At 51.9% G+C, this 17,362-nt stretch overlaps 4 protein-coding genes across 4 annotated transcripts; 1 reads left to right on the top strand and 3 right to left on the bottom strand.

Annotated features, from left to right (window-relative positions):
* Window positions 1–3,551: 3,551 nt before the first annotated feature.
* On the bottom strand, window positions 3,552–8,959 carry CMQ_7822 (DNA-directed RNA polymerase 2 largest subunit; the record flags this gene model as incomplete). The annotated part of the gene is made up of 3 exons (XM_014313462.1): window positions 3,552–3,608; window positions 3,668–8,491; window positions 8,603–8,959. The coding sequence occupies 3 exons, from the start codon at window positions 8,957–8,959 to the stop codon at window positions 3,552–3,554; spliced, it is 5,238 nt and encodes a 1,745-aa protein (XP_014168937.1).
* A 1,389-nt stretch (window positions 8,960–10,348) lies between these two features.
* CMQ_8005 (WD repeat protein) lies at window positions 10,349–11,872 on the bottom strand (the record flags this gene model as incomplete). Its single annotated transcript, XM_014313645.1, has 3 exons — window positions 10,349–11,459; window positions 11,514–11,622; window positions 11,695–11,872. 3 exons carry the CDS (start codon window positions 11,870–11,872, stop codon window positions 10,349–10,351), a joined length of 1,398 nt encoding a protein of 465 aa, XP_014169120.1.
* A 274-nt stretch (window positions 11,873–12,146) lies between these two features.
* Window positions 12,147–13,283, top strand: CMQ_7828 (trnahis guanylyltransferase; the record flags this gene model as incomplete). The annotated part of the gene is made up of 6 exons (XM_014313468.1): window positions 12,147–12,160; window positions 12,215–12,304; window positions 12,361–12,668; window positions 12,763–12,851; window positions 12,904–13,008; window positions 13,065–13,283. The coding sequence occupies 6 exons, from the start codon at window positions 12,147–12,149 to the stop codon at window positions 13,281–13,283; spliced, it is 825 nt and encodes a 274-aa protein (XP_014168943.1).
* A 409-nt stretch (window positions 13,284–13,692) lies between these two features.
* On the bottom strand, window positions 13,693–16,563 carry CMQ_7799 (uncharacterized protein; the record flags this gene model as incomplete). Its single annotated transcript, XM_014313439.1, has 3 exons — window positions 13,693–14,805; window positions 15,210–15,883; window positions 15,960–16,563. 3 exons carry the CDS (start codon window positions 16,561–16,563, stop codon window positions 13,693–13,695), a joined length of 2,391 nt encoding a protein of 796 aa, XP_014168914.1.
* Between the last annotated feature and the right edge of the window lie 799 nt (window positions 16,564–17,362).

The raw sequence follows: 17,362 nt of genomic DNA, 5'->3' as shown, positions 1-17,362 counted from the left end.
ACAAAAAGTCAAGGTATTGGTTGGGGTATCAAGTTTTGGCAAAGGTTACAAGAAACGAAGCTTTATAGAAACATGAGAGAGAAAAAGTAAGGAGACATTGTCAAGTAGGAGGAGTCATAGTGTTATTATATACTGTTGCCAGGCACATCTTTATCTCATAATTTTATCAAAGTACATAAAATTGGAAGGTTGCTGACGGCAGATAACTCCATCTGGTGGCCCCGCCAAACACAAGCTGCTGATCTTCCTTACCGCTCGGAGGAAAGGATAGAAAGGTGGGGTGTATGTATAACATGGATTTCACATCTAGACTCTCTGCGAGTATGTATAGCCTGGCTGCCCAAGCCGACACGAGCATCAAGAATGTGGACGGGGCAGCGAGAACCCTGGCGGTTGTGGTGGGGGAAACGGGAAGGAGGGATAAGCTAAGACCTCTGTAGCACGGGTGCGAGAGCAATCTTCGTCATCGCTTAAGACAACAAAGAAGGGGTCCAGGTAACATGCATATGTTACAGGCAGCCAGAGGAAAAGTGTTTTGTATCGTGTTCGTGAACACATGTGGGGGTTCCTATTGGTCGCTGTCGGTAGCTCGTCCATAAAATAGATAAAAGCGCGAGCGAGAAAAAAGACGAAAAAAAAGACGAAAAAAAAAAGAAATGGAAATATGCACAGATGGTTATCCGCGGCTGCTGTTGCCTGAGCTCGTGACGTTCACGATCCAGCGTTTTATGACGTGCACGCGTCACGAGCAAAGGTCCTGTGCTAGTGCAGATAGGCAACGTATCGTGCAACAGCACCGTCGAGCCTGGGGCCGCTCGGGGCCGTCCATGACGTTGAACGGCGTCTTGGCTAGAAACTGCTCGGGGAGGCACTAAGCAGGCGGAAATGGACGAACGGATAGGGAAAAAAAATTCCAACAAAGCCTGGCCGAGTCAGTGCTTTGTGGGGTGTGGGGAGGCAGTGCGCTATCACCACCACCTAATGGTGCCATAAATTCAGGCGAGTACGACGCAAGTACGGAGTACGGAGTAATTACCAATTTGCCTTGTGCCCTGGCAGACAGGCCCTTTCTCTGCCGTCTTTCTCTTATCTATCCCGAGGCTAGCCGGCAAGCACGGCATGCTACAGCACTCCGTACTGCACCTTGGCAATTGGCAGAAAATCGCCCCCATTTTCAGCCATACCGAAGCAGGCAGCTTTTACCCTTACGCATGGTTGAACATAGCCTTACGGAGTACGACGTATCTTACGTCCTACCAATCTGCATAAGGGCACATGCCAGCGAACTCTGCAGCCAATCGCTTTATCGCTGTACGAAAACGCCAATCAAGCCTCGGGTACGCTGGGAAACCGGACTCTTCGCACTCGTTCTATGAATATCCTTGGTACAAAATTCTGGCTGGCTTCTGATTGTAGCCGATCGCAAGCTTCATGAAACGCAATGAAATGCACAACGGTGGGGACGCTGCTATTGCTGTTCCTCTGCCGCCTTCCTCCTATCCCGTGTATGAACTCCGTACGGAGTACTCCGTACGATACGTCAACCCCCACAATCTGCACAACGAAGCAGGTTGCCCGCTCCACCACAAACTGGCAGGCATACGGGATTTGCCACCTTTTGCTCAAAGCTTGTGGCAGTCTGAAAATGTATGCCATCCACCTGGCAGCGACAGATTCCAAACACTTTGGTACACAACGACGCTACTCGTACCAAGGATCGTTGACCCGCACGTCTGTGTCGAAAGGATCCGGTGGGCCAGGACTGCGTCTCGACCGGTGCGATGAGCCCTTTCAGCAGAGCTGGCGCATGAAGACGGCGTCCCTGTGGGTCCAGTAAAGCTCAAAGTCGCTGTGTCCTTGGCTCGATCTCAGATGCCCGAACAGAGCTGGCTTTGGCCTAGCTTCTTTACTCGTATTCGCGAGGCATTGAAAATCATGCTTTTCTGATCGCACTCAGGCTGTGTCAGGCTACGTTGTTTCGTTGTGTGAAATCATCTTCTCCCAGGGGCCTCCACTCGTTTGCTGGAATAGCTCGTATTGCTGCTGCCCTACTGACTGCCCCATTCTCAGTACCCACGGCCGTGTTCCCCGGAGTTGTCTACTACCCTTGCCTCCTCAAACATGGGGTACTTTGCAAGATGTCTCTCTTTCCGTACTCCGTACAGGCCGGTCTTAGATTTCGCGACCAGAATGGGAGGTGAACGCGAAGTGTTTTCGAATCCTATTTTTGGTATGCCGCCTGCTTCTAATTGTCTGTCGCGATAACGAGAAGCCAGCTGTCTCGGCCTATGCATGGCTAAAACATTTGAATATTGGAGAGAGCCAAGGGGTGTCAATAGAACCAAGGGTACACGGTTAGAAGAGGATGTGGTCATGCATGAGGATATTGTTTTCTCAGTCCAGTCCACTCCTCCAATCCCAATACTCGCGTCGAACATCCCCTTTCGGATACACAAGACTTTGAAACCGTGTCTAGTAGTTGCCATTGAAGATTGTCTGTTCACGAGGGAGAAGTGCTTACGGAGCAGAGCAAACAGAAAGCTGTAGTTGTAACCTCCTGCCTGTACGAGAACTCCCTCAAGTGGACTGCTTGCAACAGGTATCACGCAACCTCAAATCTATTGCATATTCTCATGCATTTCATTTACCGTGCTTTGAGCAGAGCATATCAGCACTAAAAAGACCAACATATATGCTTACGACATGGGGAACGCGTGATATAATCCGTCCATCCGACCGTTTCCTTCAAGCACAGATAGGAAAAATAGGGCAGTCTTGGTCTGTGAGCTTCTTCCCTTATCACACACATTATTTCGGACCTTACTGTGTCCTTGTCCTTTTTTCTTCGTTTCTTTCGTTTCTTCTTCTTTTCTTTTTCTTTTTCTTTTGCTTTTTCTTTTTCTTTTTCTTTTTTTTTTCTTTTTTTTTGCTTTTCTTCTTTTTTTTCTTTTTGGGGAAAGTTTCCTCTTTTGGTTCATTGTATTCCGTTTCACCGTACTTCCTCACTTTCAATTGGCGCATCCTAACACTGTGAACGTTGCCAGCTCCTTCTGCACCCTCAAGATGCCGACGATAGACCGGTTCGTTGCCACCTCCTCTTGTAGCTTTCATGGACGGTCATCCTATCACGTATTTACTGCCAGATACCCCCTCGTTCGTCCTTCAGTCCTCTCCCGTTTCAGTTTAGTATAGTACAAAGCAGTGTCTTCCTCGTCCACCCATCTCCCGATGTTACTTGGTTATGGTTTTTTCTTCAGTTAAACTCTCCTCTGCGCATATTTTTTTTTCTGAAACTCGATGCTCTCCTCTAGAAAAGTCCGAATAATGCAAAGAGAACGTTTTCTATGATGCCAAACTCAGATGTCAAAGACTAACAAAAAACTCCTGCTCAAGAAATTCCATGACAGCCTGTGTCAAACACTTAATCAAAACACGACAAAGAAATAAAATGAGCATTAATTATTTGAAGGAGATGTCGGAGAGCTGGGTTGACGTTAGTTGTATTCTAAAAAATGGCAGGCAATATAGCAAGGAGATAGGGGAGAGACATACTACGAAGCCGGCCCTGGCGGGCCGCGTCCTGGGGTCCGAGGAGAGAACGTTGGCGACTGTCATAGTTAGTATATATCCTGATTTTGACTTTTGTCTTTCCATTTTCAGCGCTTACCGTTGGCGAGTAGCTCGGGCTAGTAGGCGATGCAGCCTGTCCAGGAGACCGTTGGAACGTCGGACTCGTTGGAGAGTAGGCTTCAGGCGACGTGGGTGACCAAGTAGGAGAGGCCGGCGAGTAGGACGGAGACGTGGCATGGAGATTGGGCGATGCCGGGCTGTAGTTGGGGCTTGCTGGAGAGTACGACGGCGAGGTTGGCGAGGTAAATTGCGCCGGAGAAGTAGGCGAATAGTGACGCGCTGCCGATGGAGAAGCCGGCGAGTAGCTGGGCGACGTGGGACTGTAGTTGGGGCTGGTTGGCCGCATCATCGGCGACGTCGGCGAGAACGAAGGCGACGACGGGCTGAACTGCGGCGACGACGAAAAACGGCCACCCATATCCATGATGGGCGACGTCGGCGAGTACCCGGCCGAAGGCGACGTCGGTGAGTAGCTTCCATAGCCACTGTTGAACGGCGACGTCGGCGACGTGGTGAACGGACTCGTCGGCCGAGGGCTGGTTGCATAGCCCATGCTGCCAAAGCCGCTGCCACCGTACTCCGTGTTGAGACCTGCAGGCGTCTCGGAGCCGGCACCCATGATGGGCGAGAAGTTGCCCATAGCTGGCGAGCTGATGCTGAGATAGCCCGAGTCGGCTAGCGGTGACCCGGTGTCGTAAGGCGTCGCTGCACCCTCCAGCTGACTGCCCTTGACCGTGAGACCCGGCATGAGACCCATGCGGGAATTGTCCATGATCACTGTCTCGAGCAGCTTCGGATCCAGCAGTACCTCAAAGTGACCCGTGCCCATGGGCGCTAGCTGGCCCAGCATCACGTTCTCCGAAATACCGCGGCAATCGTCAAGCTCGCCCACAGCTGCTGCCTCCAGCAAAATCTCTACCGTCTCCTCAAAGGAACAGCGCATCAGGGCACCCGTGTCAGCACGGTTGATGCCGTGGCGCGTGACCGCCGCGATACTACCGCGATACGTCATCACGTCCACCAGCAGAGCAAGATGGCGGTGGTTGACATACGAACCGTCAAACGACAGGACCGCAGTCAGCTCACGCAACAGCGTCGACCGCGCAGCCTCGATACCGAACACGTCCACAACCTGATGCAGGTCGTTTGTGTACGTGCGTTTCGGGTCCACGCCATCGACCGCTAGGACGGCACGAAGAGCAGAACCCTCTGTGTCGAGGTACCATGCCGTGCAGGCAGGGTCATCCTTGGCAGCCAACAGCGCGTCGTCCTTGGTCTTGATCAGCACCGTGTCCTTGTTCAGGAAGGCCCGCTCAATGCCCGGCACTCCGCGTAGCGTTAGCGTGTCGAGCAAATGTGTCTCGAGTCGCTTCAGCATCACGTCGTCTTCCAGTGCGCCGTCCTCGTCTTTCTCGTCGTCCTGCCGCACGGTCCGGACCCGAATCACCTGGCTGTCAGCGTTGTTATCGCTGAAGATGACACCCAAGTCCGTCGGGTACTCCTCCTTGATGCGGTTGGCCACGTCTTCAATGGTCAGGCCCTTGTCGAGCAGCTTCTGCCGATCCAGCGTGATACGCAGCATCCACCGGGACTGTTGATCCAGGTTGGTGGCCACGTCCTCCGGAATCAGGAAGTAGGACTCCAGAATGTTCTCGTCTTCCACAATGTTGGTCCACCGCAGGTCCGGGTCATAGTAAATCTCCGTCACCGCTGTCACAGACCGCAGATTGGTATGTTCCACAATGCTTCGTAGCTCCTTGGCTCTGTCTTGCGTTGGTGGTCGCTCGTCCGCATCGTCCAAGTAGACAGCCATGGACGGGGTCTTGATGTTGCTAGCCACGTTCAAAATCTCCTTGAGCCGAGGCACACCCAGCGTCACGTTCTTCGACGACACACCGGCGAAATGGAACGTGTTCAACGTCATCTGCGTGGCCGGCTCGCCAATCGACTGGGCTGCCAAAACACCCACCATCTCTCCCGGATTCACCATCGCCCGTGCCCAACGGCTGCTGAGCTCGCCCACAATATGATCAAAGGCCAGGCGCGTCAGGCGCATTTCAACTGCGAGGCGCTTGAAGGCTAGCCGTGACCGGAGCTGCGCTTTGAACAGAATCGTCGCACTATCATTCGCCTCCACCGAGATGGCATCTTTGCCGCGGACGGCCACCATCTGATTCAACATCTTCTGGATCACCGGAATAACATCTTGAGGGCGCAGGTCGCTTCGCTGGGCATCATCCAGCTTGAACATTTTCTGAGCCGTGTTGACGATGCGCACCACGTTCAGCGGCAATTGCATCATCTCCTCATCCTTCTTGCCCAGAATGCTGCTCAGGCGTCTCTTGTTGATGTCGCGAACCCGCTCACGGTCGCCCAATAATGTTTCGTACTCGCTGTCGAGCAGCTCTTGTACTTCCGCGTCGCCAGCGATCTCGTTTGCGTACTCCAGTGCATCAAGCGCCGCAGGCCGCATCTCGCTCATCACGTCCAGACGGAACTTCTTCTCAAACGATTTGATGGACATGTTGAGATGGTCCATGCGCTGTTCTTCGATATGGACACCATCAAGACCATCTTCGCCGTAGACGAATTGAATGACGTCGCCCAGAGAGTTTCGCACAGTTCCGTCATACTTGGCACTGACGTCCTCAAGTGCCTTCACCAGCCGCCGCTGAATGTATCCCGTCTCCGCAGTCTTCACCGCAGTATCGATAAGACCCTCACGACCGGCCATAGCGTGGAAAAAGAACTCGGTCGGCGTGAGACCACGCAGGTAGGAGTTCTCCACGAAGCCACGAGCCTCAGGCGAGTAATCGTCCTTTGTGAAATGTGGTAGAGTCCGGTACTTAAATCCAAAGGGAATACGTCTGCCCTCAACGATCTGCTGACCGACCAACGCAGTCATCTGCGAGATGTTGATAGAGGAGCCCTTAGAGCCCGACCGCGCCATGGTGACGGCGTTGTTGATGTCCTTCAAACTTTCTTGAGTCGTAGTACCAGCCTTGTCGCGAGCGGTGTTCAGTGCTTTCGACACCTTATTTTCAAAGGTCTCCCGAATGTTCATACCAGGCAAGGCCTCCAGCTCATTCGCTGTAGCCATTGCCGTGAGTCGGCGCACCTCCTCCTTCTGGGTATCAATCTGCTCCTGCACCTTTTCGATCGTGGCTTTGTCGGGAATTGTGTCGCCGATACCAATGCTGTGGCCGTTGTGGAGCAGCCAGTAGTTCACGACGCGTTGGCAGCCGTTCAAGAAAGCCATCGCACCATCAGATCCGAGCTCGTTGAAGCAAATGTGGATGATACCGCCACCAGAGGCTCCAACGCTTTTCTTTGTCGGCAAGCCATACATCAGCTCACCGGTCTGAATGAGCAGGCCGTCGTCTTTAAGTGCCGTGTCGTCATTCCCCATGCGCAAGTTTATCGTCTTCGGGATAACCAGACTCATAATCTGCTTTCCAGTCCAACGAGGCCGAGGCTTGAGAATGGCCGGCCTAGGGATGACACCGTTCCATTCCGGTACCCAAAGCATGATATTCATCACTTGCTCCTTTGACAGGAAAACGTCACGCCGGCAGAGCTTGTAGGCACCTGCGAGTGTATCCTGGACAATACCCATGAGTGGGCCGTTTCGCTGTGGAGACACGATGTTGAGTGGCACCATGCAAAGCTCCTTGACTTCAGCTCGAGTCTCCTCAGTTTGAGGCACGTGCAGGTTCATTTCATCACCGTCGAAATCAGCGTTGTATGGCGACGTCACGGAGAGGTTGAGTCGGAATGTGGAGTATGGCATGACACGAACACGATGGCCCATCATAGACTCCTTGTGCAAAGATGGCTGACGATTGAAGATGATGAAATCACCGTCAATCAGATGTCTCTCCACCTTCCAGCCGTACTCGAGCGAGATTTGCCCAGCCCGACGATGATGCCGAAGATCGATGCGGGTACCATCAGATCTTATGACATATTTGGCTCCCGGGTGCTCGTTGGGACCGTTTTGCACGAGCTGGTGTAGACGACCGATGTTGTAGGGCGTCACCGTCTCAGGGTATGTGAGTGTGCGGGCGATGGAGCGAGGAACACCAACTTCATCAAGCGAGATGTTGGCGTCACCTGTGATGACGGTACGTGCTGAAAAATCGACACGCTTACCCATCAGATTACCACGCAGACGACCCTCCTTGCCCTTGAGTCTGGCACGGATAGACTTGACAGGACGTCCGCTCTTTTGAAGAGCACGAGGAATAGCGGCAATGTCATTGTCCATGTATGTCGCAACGTGGTACTGCAACAATTGCTCGAAATCAGATGAGATGTGAGCAGGCGAACCCTCGTTGATAGCTTGCCGGACGTTGTTGTTGGCGCGAATAATATCACCCAGCTTGAAGGTCAAATCGTCTTCATTTCGCATACCGGTTCCAGTACCATCCATGGAGATGCTGGGCCGAACGGGCGGTGGGGGAACGGGAAGAACGGTCAGAACCATCCACTCCGGGCGAGCGTAGTCAACATTCAGACCCATGTCACGGATATCAGCAGTGCTGATCCGACGGAGAATGTTCAGTGCCACCTCAGCAGTAAGAAGCTTCTTTTCTTTCGTCTTGCCACCCTCATCGCGCTCGACCTCGAAGTGTGACCACAACTGTAGGCCTGTCTGGCGCACCGCCGGTTGCATGTTGCCACATCCTCCATGGTTGTGTGGCTGCTGCTTCGCGATCTTGCTCGGGTTGGGGTCGAACTCCTCCTCTTCGGCCTTTGCCTCGTTCTCGCATCGCCTCTTCTTCTTGCAGCACTCCCAGACGCGCTGGAACCGGGCCTTGGGATCTCTTGTGTTGACGGCTGCAACAAATTCTGGATCACTCTATAGGACGGGCAAGATGGGTAACAAGGATCATGAGGTTAGCACAGAAAAAACGGGTACCAAACGGATGTCAACCGCCTCATCTGAGAGCTTCCTCAAGGTAACACTAACCCTGTCGGCAAGCACCATGCTGCAGTTGTGACAAACAATCTCAAGCACCTTCTTGGTCTTCTTGATGAAGCCAGGATGGTACACAGGTTTAGCTAGCTCAATATGGCCGAAATGACCCGGGCATTCCGACATGTTCTCCGTGCAAGTTTTGCACTTAAACTGGCGGTCGACGGACCCGAGCAGTGGATCGTTCACACCGCCATCACGCGGCTTGGTCTTCGTCTCGTCCATTGCTTCAGGGTAGACAATATGAGCCACACTCAGGTTTTTTATTTCCTCCGGTGACATCATGCTGAACTGAATTTCTTCAATCGTCTTGAGGGGCGCACTCGAGTGCGCAAAGTATAGGTTCGCCATATTGTCAGATGTGGTCGGAGCCGACTCGCACAGCTATACAACAAAGAGGTCGAGTATTGAGGAACGTGATGCCGTGATCACAAAAGGGCGTCGGATTAGAAGGCGCAAAGACGCGTGTGGGTTGAAAGAGAGGAGTGGAAAAATCAGAGTGGAATAGACAGATCCTTGGACTCCAGGCTAGATCGAAAACCCGTTTACCGATGCCGACAGTTTTGGATAATAGCAAACACCCCGCGGGTGATCGATAGAAGTGAAAGTGCAACGCGCGTTGAACAGAAGAAAGCGAGGTGATGGAAACAAACGGAAATAAACAGGTGGCGAGAAATTGGCCAACGGCTGTGCTGGTTTGTTTGCGTCCTGTCTGCCACCTCACTGGTTTGTCACCGCACTCGCACGCGTTCCAACAACAAAAGGCAGCCGAACAAAAATTAATGTGTTCTCCCCCTTCTCTTAAAGCCTCCGAGCGAAGCTCCAAAGGAGCGACGTGCCTCGACGGCTACCGAAACACTAAAGTCGACGCCAACTTGTCACGATGAGAAGTGGCAAACGTGGTAGCTTCGCTGCAGCTCGAGAAAAATTGAGGTCTCGATCGCTGCGGATTCGAGAAATCGATTCCGGCGGACACGTAAAGTGGCCGTATCAAGATACCGTCGCGTTTTTCGATGGGCGCGCGACGCGAGAGGCAGTCGATGATTTCGATCGTCGACAACTGTGATGATGAACGGGGGAGAAAATGAACTGGGATTTGGAAAACTTCGCTCCCTTTCTGTTCGAGCGTGTGGCAGGATACTAGTCCGCATATAGATTAGTGTGGATCCTTTTTATTCGGGCTCGTCTTTAGGACAACAATAGAAAGGCATGTATACCATAGAGTGACCTTACTTTACACTGAGATGACGCAGCGGATATCGTACTGCGAGGTACTATACGTGTACGTTGTAGCTCTCGCCCCACTTGATTGCTGCCTGCTGCATTCAAGTACTGACAGCATTACCAAGTGAATCATCAAGCAATACGGAGGGAGTATAAAAGCAGCAATGCTGTTGTCACCTACACTGAACTGAGTCATGCACTTCGACAGCTTTTCAAATATGCCTTTTCAAGATATATTCTTCTAGCATTCAAACCCCAAAAAGCAAAGATTCTCCGACATAGAAACCCCAGTCAGGTTCCCTCGTTTGTGTCTCGGAAGCCTGGTCTGGCAAGTAGCTTAGTCACCACAAATACTTACTTTTGCAATAGGATCGACGTGACGCGACCTAGTGATATTGAAACGAGTCGTCAAATCTCCGGCTCTAACCAGCCCCCCCGAACGCCTAGTGCTTTATGCCGACCAGCCCATCGATGAAAACCCAGATGCAAGACGAAACAAAGAAAGGACTATACCGTTTACTTCCGTTTTGGTCGGCCCCCTCTCGAGCCTTTCTTTGTCCCGCCAGGCCGTTCCTCGCTGCCGGCGCCATCTCCGTCTAGATCTCCTGCTGCACCGTCCCCTAGACTTCTGCGGCGCATGGTGCCTGTCGACACGGTGATAAACTCTTCCTCGCTGTCAGACTCGCCCAGGTCGTACAAGATGGGCATGCGGAAGGTAGTGTTGCTGTTTGTGCCGCCGATACCTTGGCCGAAAATGGCAGCCGCACCATCGAGCAGGAGATCCGCACCCGTCTGTTCAACGGTGAGCACATCGACCTCCTCATCCTCGAGGTCCAGACGGCGTCTGTCGATGACCTCTTGTGGGTGTATATCGAACTCGTCCTCCTTCTCAACGTAGATCTCGTTTTCCTCCACTTCGGCGAAGTCGGGTGCTAGTGCTGACCATTTCTGCGGGCTGGTGACTGACCAAATGTTAATACGTCCGGTCTCGAGCCCACACGCGGCCAGTAATGCGCGGTGTGGGTGCCACTCGATGACGCCCTGTTCTTCTTTTGGACCCTCGAGCATACGCACAAGCGAGCCGTGGTTGCGCTCCCAGATGTAGAGCTCGTGGTTGTTGTACGTAGAGGCGGCGACGTATTCGCCAGTCGGGCTCAGCGCTATGTGATTCCATGAAAGCCGGTTCACGACGTCCTGAAACTTGTGCTCCTCGGGCAGCTGGATGGTGTCCGGATCGAGGTCAGGGGCTGCCAGATTGGGCATGTAGAAAGAGCGGATAATTCGATCTTGTGCGTTGGCAAGCAGGATCTTTCCAGACCCATTTAGCCGAAGCGTCGTGACGACACTGCCACAGGCCTTTTTAGAAAAGATCACCTCGAGGGTGGTCGCGTCGATGATGTTGATCCAGCCCTTGCTCGTGGCCGATATTATGTGTCCTCCGGATGCCGCGTACACGGTCACTGTCGTCATCTGCTTGGCATCTTCCTTGGCCCATTTCTCCCGCAAAGTCGCGTCGTCCGTCTCGGCTCGTTTCGGTTTCGAGGGTAGTACGTGCTTCACGTCGATGGCTTCGGTGATGTCGACGAGCAGCGCCTGCTCCTCGTAAAGGGATGCGACAAAGTGCGTTCTGACTTGTCAGCGGCTCTGTCACCAAACAGTACTGTGAGTAGGTCCTACTTACATCTTCCATGGGTGTAGCTCGGCGATGTAAACCGGCGCTCGGAAACGCACCTCGCGTAGCTTGCGGCCATCTTGTAGGTCCCAGAGAATAGCTTTCCACCCCTGGCAAGCTGACAGGAGGTAGCGACCATCACGCGACCAGCTCAACGACGATATGCTTCGTGAATGTCCGCGCAACTTACGCGCGACACCCATGGTGTCGAGGTCCCAAATGACAACCGTTCCGTCGACACGTCCCGAGGCGAGGTAATCGCCTCGGCGATTGAAACGTAGACAGGTGGCATGGCCGGAGCGGATGGTGTTGGTGATATTCTCAGGGTAGTCTTGCAGTAAGTAGTCGTCCGAGAGGAGGAGATTCATGGTTGGTGGCGGACGATGATGCCGACAGAAGTTGTAAATCTAGCTGCGATTAGAATATATTGGGACTAGGCCCGCAGAGCCAGTGCACGGAGAAAAACTCAAACGAATAGCTTTTGGATTTGGCAGCTTGCAGGCTACCCCTCACCAACCCGCTGTGATTTAGCGCTTAGTCCCCTGTTCATCACAAGGCTGAGTAGTCACAAAAGCCAACGGTCCAAGACAGCCTCTCACGACTTCGTTCATCAGTCTGCCGAGTTCGGAACCCATCGCATCCATGGCTAATTCCAAGTGAGACTCCTTCGCTTTCGACTTTACCGGCGAATTGAGATTAAAATGTTCTAGATATGAGTACGTCCGATTATTCGAGCAGTCGGATACACTGCTGCCAAACACATGGATTGTCGTCCGCATCGACGGTCGGGGCTTTACCAAGTCTGTCATCCGATCTGCCAAATCGCCCACTCCGTCCTTATATGCTGACTGTACAGGCTGTGCGCCAAGTTTGGCTTCGAGAAGCCGAATGACAAGCGTGCTCTTGACCTCATGAACGCTGCTGCGAAGGCTGTGATGAGCGACCTTCCCGACATCTCACTTGCCTACGGTGTCAGCGACGAGTACAGCTTTGTTTTCCACAAAGCATGTCAGCTTTTCGAACGGCGTAGCAGCAAGCTAGTGTCGACAGTGGTTTCGACGTTTACGGCATTTTATGTGCACCTGTGGCCAACCTTCTTCCCGGAGACGCCACTGACATCGTCACCTATGCCGACGTTTGACGGTCGTGCAGTCTGCTACCCAAGTGTGCAAAATCTGCGCGACTACCTGAGCTGGCGTCAGGTTGACTGTGGGCCATTCCGATTCCGTAGTGCATGCATTCTCAACTAACAATCCAGGCCATATCAACAATCTGTACAACACAACGTTCTGGGCATTGGTACAAAAGGGCGGCATGGACAGCGTCGCAGCAACTGATCTGCTGAAGGTAGGCTTTTTGGCATGCTGCCGGAGACTTTCCAAGATACTGACGGGTTCAGGGCACTTTCTCGGCAGACAAAAATGAGATGCTGTTTTCGAAGTTCCACATGAACTACAACAACGAGCCTGATATGTTCAAAAAGGGCAGCGTTGTGTTCCGAGACGTGAGTGCCGAGACTTTATGCGTGTGGTATTGTAGAGCACATGTTGATGAAATTAGTATGAGCTCGTCGACCCAAAAGGCTACAACGCGGCTGAAGTAGCTGATAGCCAGGCTGAGCCACCAACGCTCTCCAAGTCCAAGGAGGAGAGCGACAAGAAACGGCGTGCCAAAGCTCGGATCACGGCGGAGCACTTAGACATTATCAAAGACGACTTTTGGGACCGCCGGCCATGGCTACTTACAGGGCAGCCAGGTACCCTCCCAAAGCAGCTCTGAATGGTTTTTATCTCACAACGGCAAGTTTGGGTGGGACTTTGGAAACGGAGAAACATGGCGATTTATGGCAGCAGAATACGGAGTACCGTGTAACAAAACCAGGTATTTATATCAATTTTAAAACAGGATGGATTTTGTGGGAGCAGGTAATGCAGATGGAGGAAATGGTACGTTGCAAGGATTTCAAGGCTGAGTTGGGTTGAAACTGCGTTGTGTTGATGGTTGTATGGAGTTCGGAATACTGAGGGAAAAGAAGCCGAGTACATAGGAGCCTTCATCCAGTCAGTCGTAGTGCCGTTTGGCCCTGTTCGCCAAAACCTTTGAGTACGGTCTATTTGAGCACGGTCTGAAAGCTCCCTTATTGACACACTTATATACATTGTTGCAGAGGCCATGCCATTCTCCGTCGCTATGCTGTCTTTGCTTCTGCCTTTGCTTTCTTGGCCGCTTCTTTCACTGCCCTCCTCTCCCGTCGCAGCTTCTTTTCAGCGCTCTTGCTTTCCCTTCTTTGCTCCTTCGTTTCGTCGAGAGAAACACTCAACGCCTTTCTTCTAGCCTTTCGTTCAGCTTTGGTCTCCTCCTTCCGCTTGACCCTCTTGTCTAGTAGCATAGGAGTAGTGGTTGCTTTCCGTTCTGACTCAACCACCCGGTCACTCTGTGTAGTCGTCGAATCATCTTTACCTTGCAACTTTCCCTCTTGTTTGCTTTTTTCGATGGTTTTCGCCTGGTCAAGCCCCTCTGAACCGTCGATCGTGCCCAGCTCCTTTCTCCTCCGTTTTTGGTCTTTCTTCTCTTTCTTGTCGCAAGAGCTAGCTGCCAGCTTGTCCCTCTTCTCTTCATTCCCACTCTTTCCCGGCGTTCTATCCTTGATCTTTCCCGTGCACGATTGACTATCGGCTTCGCTCTGTTCACGTTTTATCCGCTTCTTTTCTTTCCGTTCTTTCTTTTCCAACCTTTGTCGCTTCTTGGTCTCTTCGTTTTCTTCTTCTGTCTTCCGTTTCTTGCCCTTTTTTGTTGCTCCCGTCTGTTCTATTGGTCCTGATTCTGGTGCTCTTGCCTCTACAATGGCTTCGTCCTGACTACTACAAGGAGTAGGAGAGTTGGTGCTCGTGGTAATCGGCGACGAAATTGTGCCCTCGATCAAGCCGCCTCGCACAAAGCTAGCATACAGGCCGTAAGCACCACGGTACTTATTAGAGCCACGACCGCCAGCAGATAGAAGCTCAAGCCGCGTAACTGCGGTCGCATTTGGTGTATTCGCAGGAGCTGCCTTGCCTGCGGTCAGGCCTTTCAATTGCTGGTCGAAGGCATCGAGCCACCATTGATTGGTCGCAGCGGCCTGGCTATGGACAGACTGACTTCCAAGGCCTAGGCGATCGTCCTTCCGCGATAAAAGCAGCGGGCGAGCAAGGCCTACGTTATCGTCGGTTGCGTGCAAAGTGTATCCGAGGCCACGCCAGCCTTGTGATCGAAGTAGCCCATGAGCGTCCATCGGGACTTCTTTTGGGAGGAGCCGGTGTGACTGTAAAGCGAGCAAGTGGTGTACTTGCTGATTTCCTTACCCATGGCGAAAGCACGTTCAAGAAATGTTCCAGCCTTTTTTTCTGCCGTTTCTTAAAATTGGGACCGGTCCACATAAAATTACACCGACTAGAGTACAGACTCTATCCGTCTACCTGAGCCTTATCAACGCTGCAACCAAATGATAGGAGCGTATCATAAAGGCGGCACCTGAACCCACCAGCTTTTCATCCTCTCAAAACACCGAGGTTTGAGGTATACAAAATATGGTTTTTCCTGCAATAAGGGAAAGCCTTCTAGTAACATAGGAAAGAGTAGCAAAGCGAAGACAAGAAGGGCAATGGCAAAACTGCGGATGACTAATTTGATCGTCGCCACACTCCGGCGTTTTTGTATCATCCTCACGTGCGCTGCTAGTGTTGGCAGTCCTTCATCGGTGTCGGCAGCACCTGTGTTCTTTCCAGCATAGTACACATTTTGACTCTTGGTCAGGACGGTGACAGTTGCGGCATTTGGGCCGCTCTGGCCGTCGATTATTCTCTTTCCACTGGCACTGTGCATGCCCCAGTGGGGTTTGTAGCGACGTATAGCTGGCCAGAGGACGATCTTGATTTTGGCTATGCGGTTGAATAGTGCAGAGTCATGCTTGAGAACACTCTTGCTTGGTGTGTTTGCCGCTTTTGATGCGTTCTTGTCCTCTCGGATAGCGCGCTTCAGTGATGGTCCGAAAACATATTCGTCATCGACTCGGTCCTGGCTATGGTCGAGTTGTTGGCCGGGTTCGGGAAATTCGAGCTTGAAGATACTGGGCGACCATGCCATGCATATCGACGCATAACCCGCCAAGGCGATGATATCATGCAGTTGCTGGTACATGACCAGTATTCCGGTGCGGGGACTCTGTTTCTGACTTGTATGTGATGCCACTGCCAGCTGACGCTGTATGTTGAATAGCGGCAGCAGCATAGCGGCAGTTCCGGCCGTCAAGTGGTCAACCTTCTCCCAAAACCGTGGAGTAAGTATTTCTCCGTCGAGAATCTGGCGCACCTCTTCAGATCGCTTAAATTTACGAAAATATCCTTGCCTGTCAGTAATGACTCGAGATACTTGGTGCGGGAAAATGACCAGCCAGAGCTGTCTATGAGGTAACATTACCCTCTTCTTGCAGCATGTTCCGGTCCGCAGCGGATAGCGCATTATGGTGATGTTCACTGGCGCCAAACAACAGATCGGATGTGACATGCTCTTCCAGGACCTTTGCCACGATTCCCATAACCATGTGCGACCTCTGGCGGGGGTCAATCAAAAGAATTTCCCAACCACCGTCGTAGTCGTCTTTGCGTGAGATCTCTGCAGCGTAGTGCAGAAACTGCGGTGGCATGGCAGTTTCCCAGGGGCTCCATTTCTCGTTGCCTGCTGGCTTGGACATCTCAGAGCGAAAATGAGCGTGGCAAAAGGCGCGTATCAGATTGTGGAGTGTCACAAAAAGTAACACAAACCAGTCATTGTTCATGTCGGTATCCGGGTGCGGCACATGGAACTCGAGGCGCGTAGGCCTGAAGTTACGGAGATCGCGATGGATTGACACCTTCTGGCGTTTCTGCCTGAAGATGTAGTCTGATGTGCATCCGTTGAGTAGCTCATTATCGGAAATCGGCTCCCACTTGCTCTCAGTGATGCCGAAAGCCTCTACGGCTTCAGAAGGAAAGGTCCTGTGCGTCCTCTCTTGAAATCGTTGTGGATCAAAGATTACACCCATCGTTGTTTGAATAGCGCCTGTAGAGGAAACTCCTCGAGTAGTACGCGATGCTTGGACTTGGTTCGCCATAGTCGCGACTTGTCTTTTCCCTCTTTAGAAATACCTGTGTCGATCAAGTATCGTGGGTTCGAAAATGTTTGTTTGCAAGACTTCCGGCTCGACTCAACATCCTGAAAGTTTCGAGGGTGCTCGGCCTCTTATGTTGCCGCGCAAGTTGCAATGGTTAGGCTCCTTGTCCATTTCCGTTGTTTTCAGACGAGTAAAAAAATGTCCGAAAACAAATATACAACAAAGGGCGACTGAAAAGACACATGTTGGGAAAACGGTAAGAGCCCCCAACCCGAAACCGCATTAGCACGATCTAGAAGTAATACGTGCGAAGCTGTTGATATAGGATAGAAAGTCCGGTTTTCATCCTGTCGTCGTCCTTATATCGAGGTACCGTAATACCAGTACCCTTTCTCCTTCCTCTAAATAGCAGAGAATTTAGTACAACGCAGACAACTTTTACACAATCCTCTGTACTTGACAGCTCTTTATCCTTTCCATGAGATATAGCATTAAAGCTTTTCTTAAAAAAAAAACAATAACCTATCTTACATCATAGTGCAAAAGTAAGAAGCTATACTTTCCATTGTGGTAGGCAGGGCAGTATAACTAATTCGGATTTAGCGAATTTCCTTAGTACCACTTCCACACCTGCAAGGTCGTGGCCAGGGGAGTTGCAAGCAGTGCAATTTCGGGTTCTTCTTCTTTTATTGTCAGATGTGGGTAGGTTGTAAGATGTAGATACGACGTT

This window comes from Grosmannia clavigera (assembly GCF_000143105.1).
Source record: "Grosmannia clavigera kw1407 unplaced genomic scaffold GCSC_82, whole genome shotgun sequence".
NCBI classification, from domain to species: domain Eukaryota; kingdom Fungi; phylum Ascomycota; class Sordariomycetes; order Ophiostomatales; family Ophiostomataceae; genus Leptographium; species Leptographium clavigerum.
This window is presented reverse-complemented; position numbering and strand designations above follow the sequence as displayed.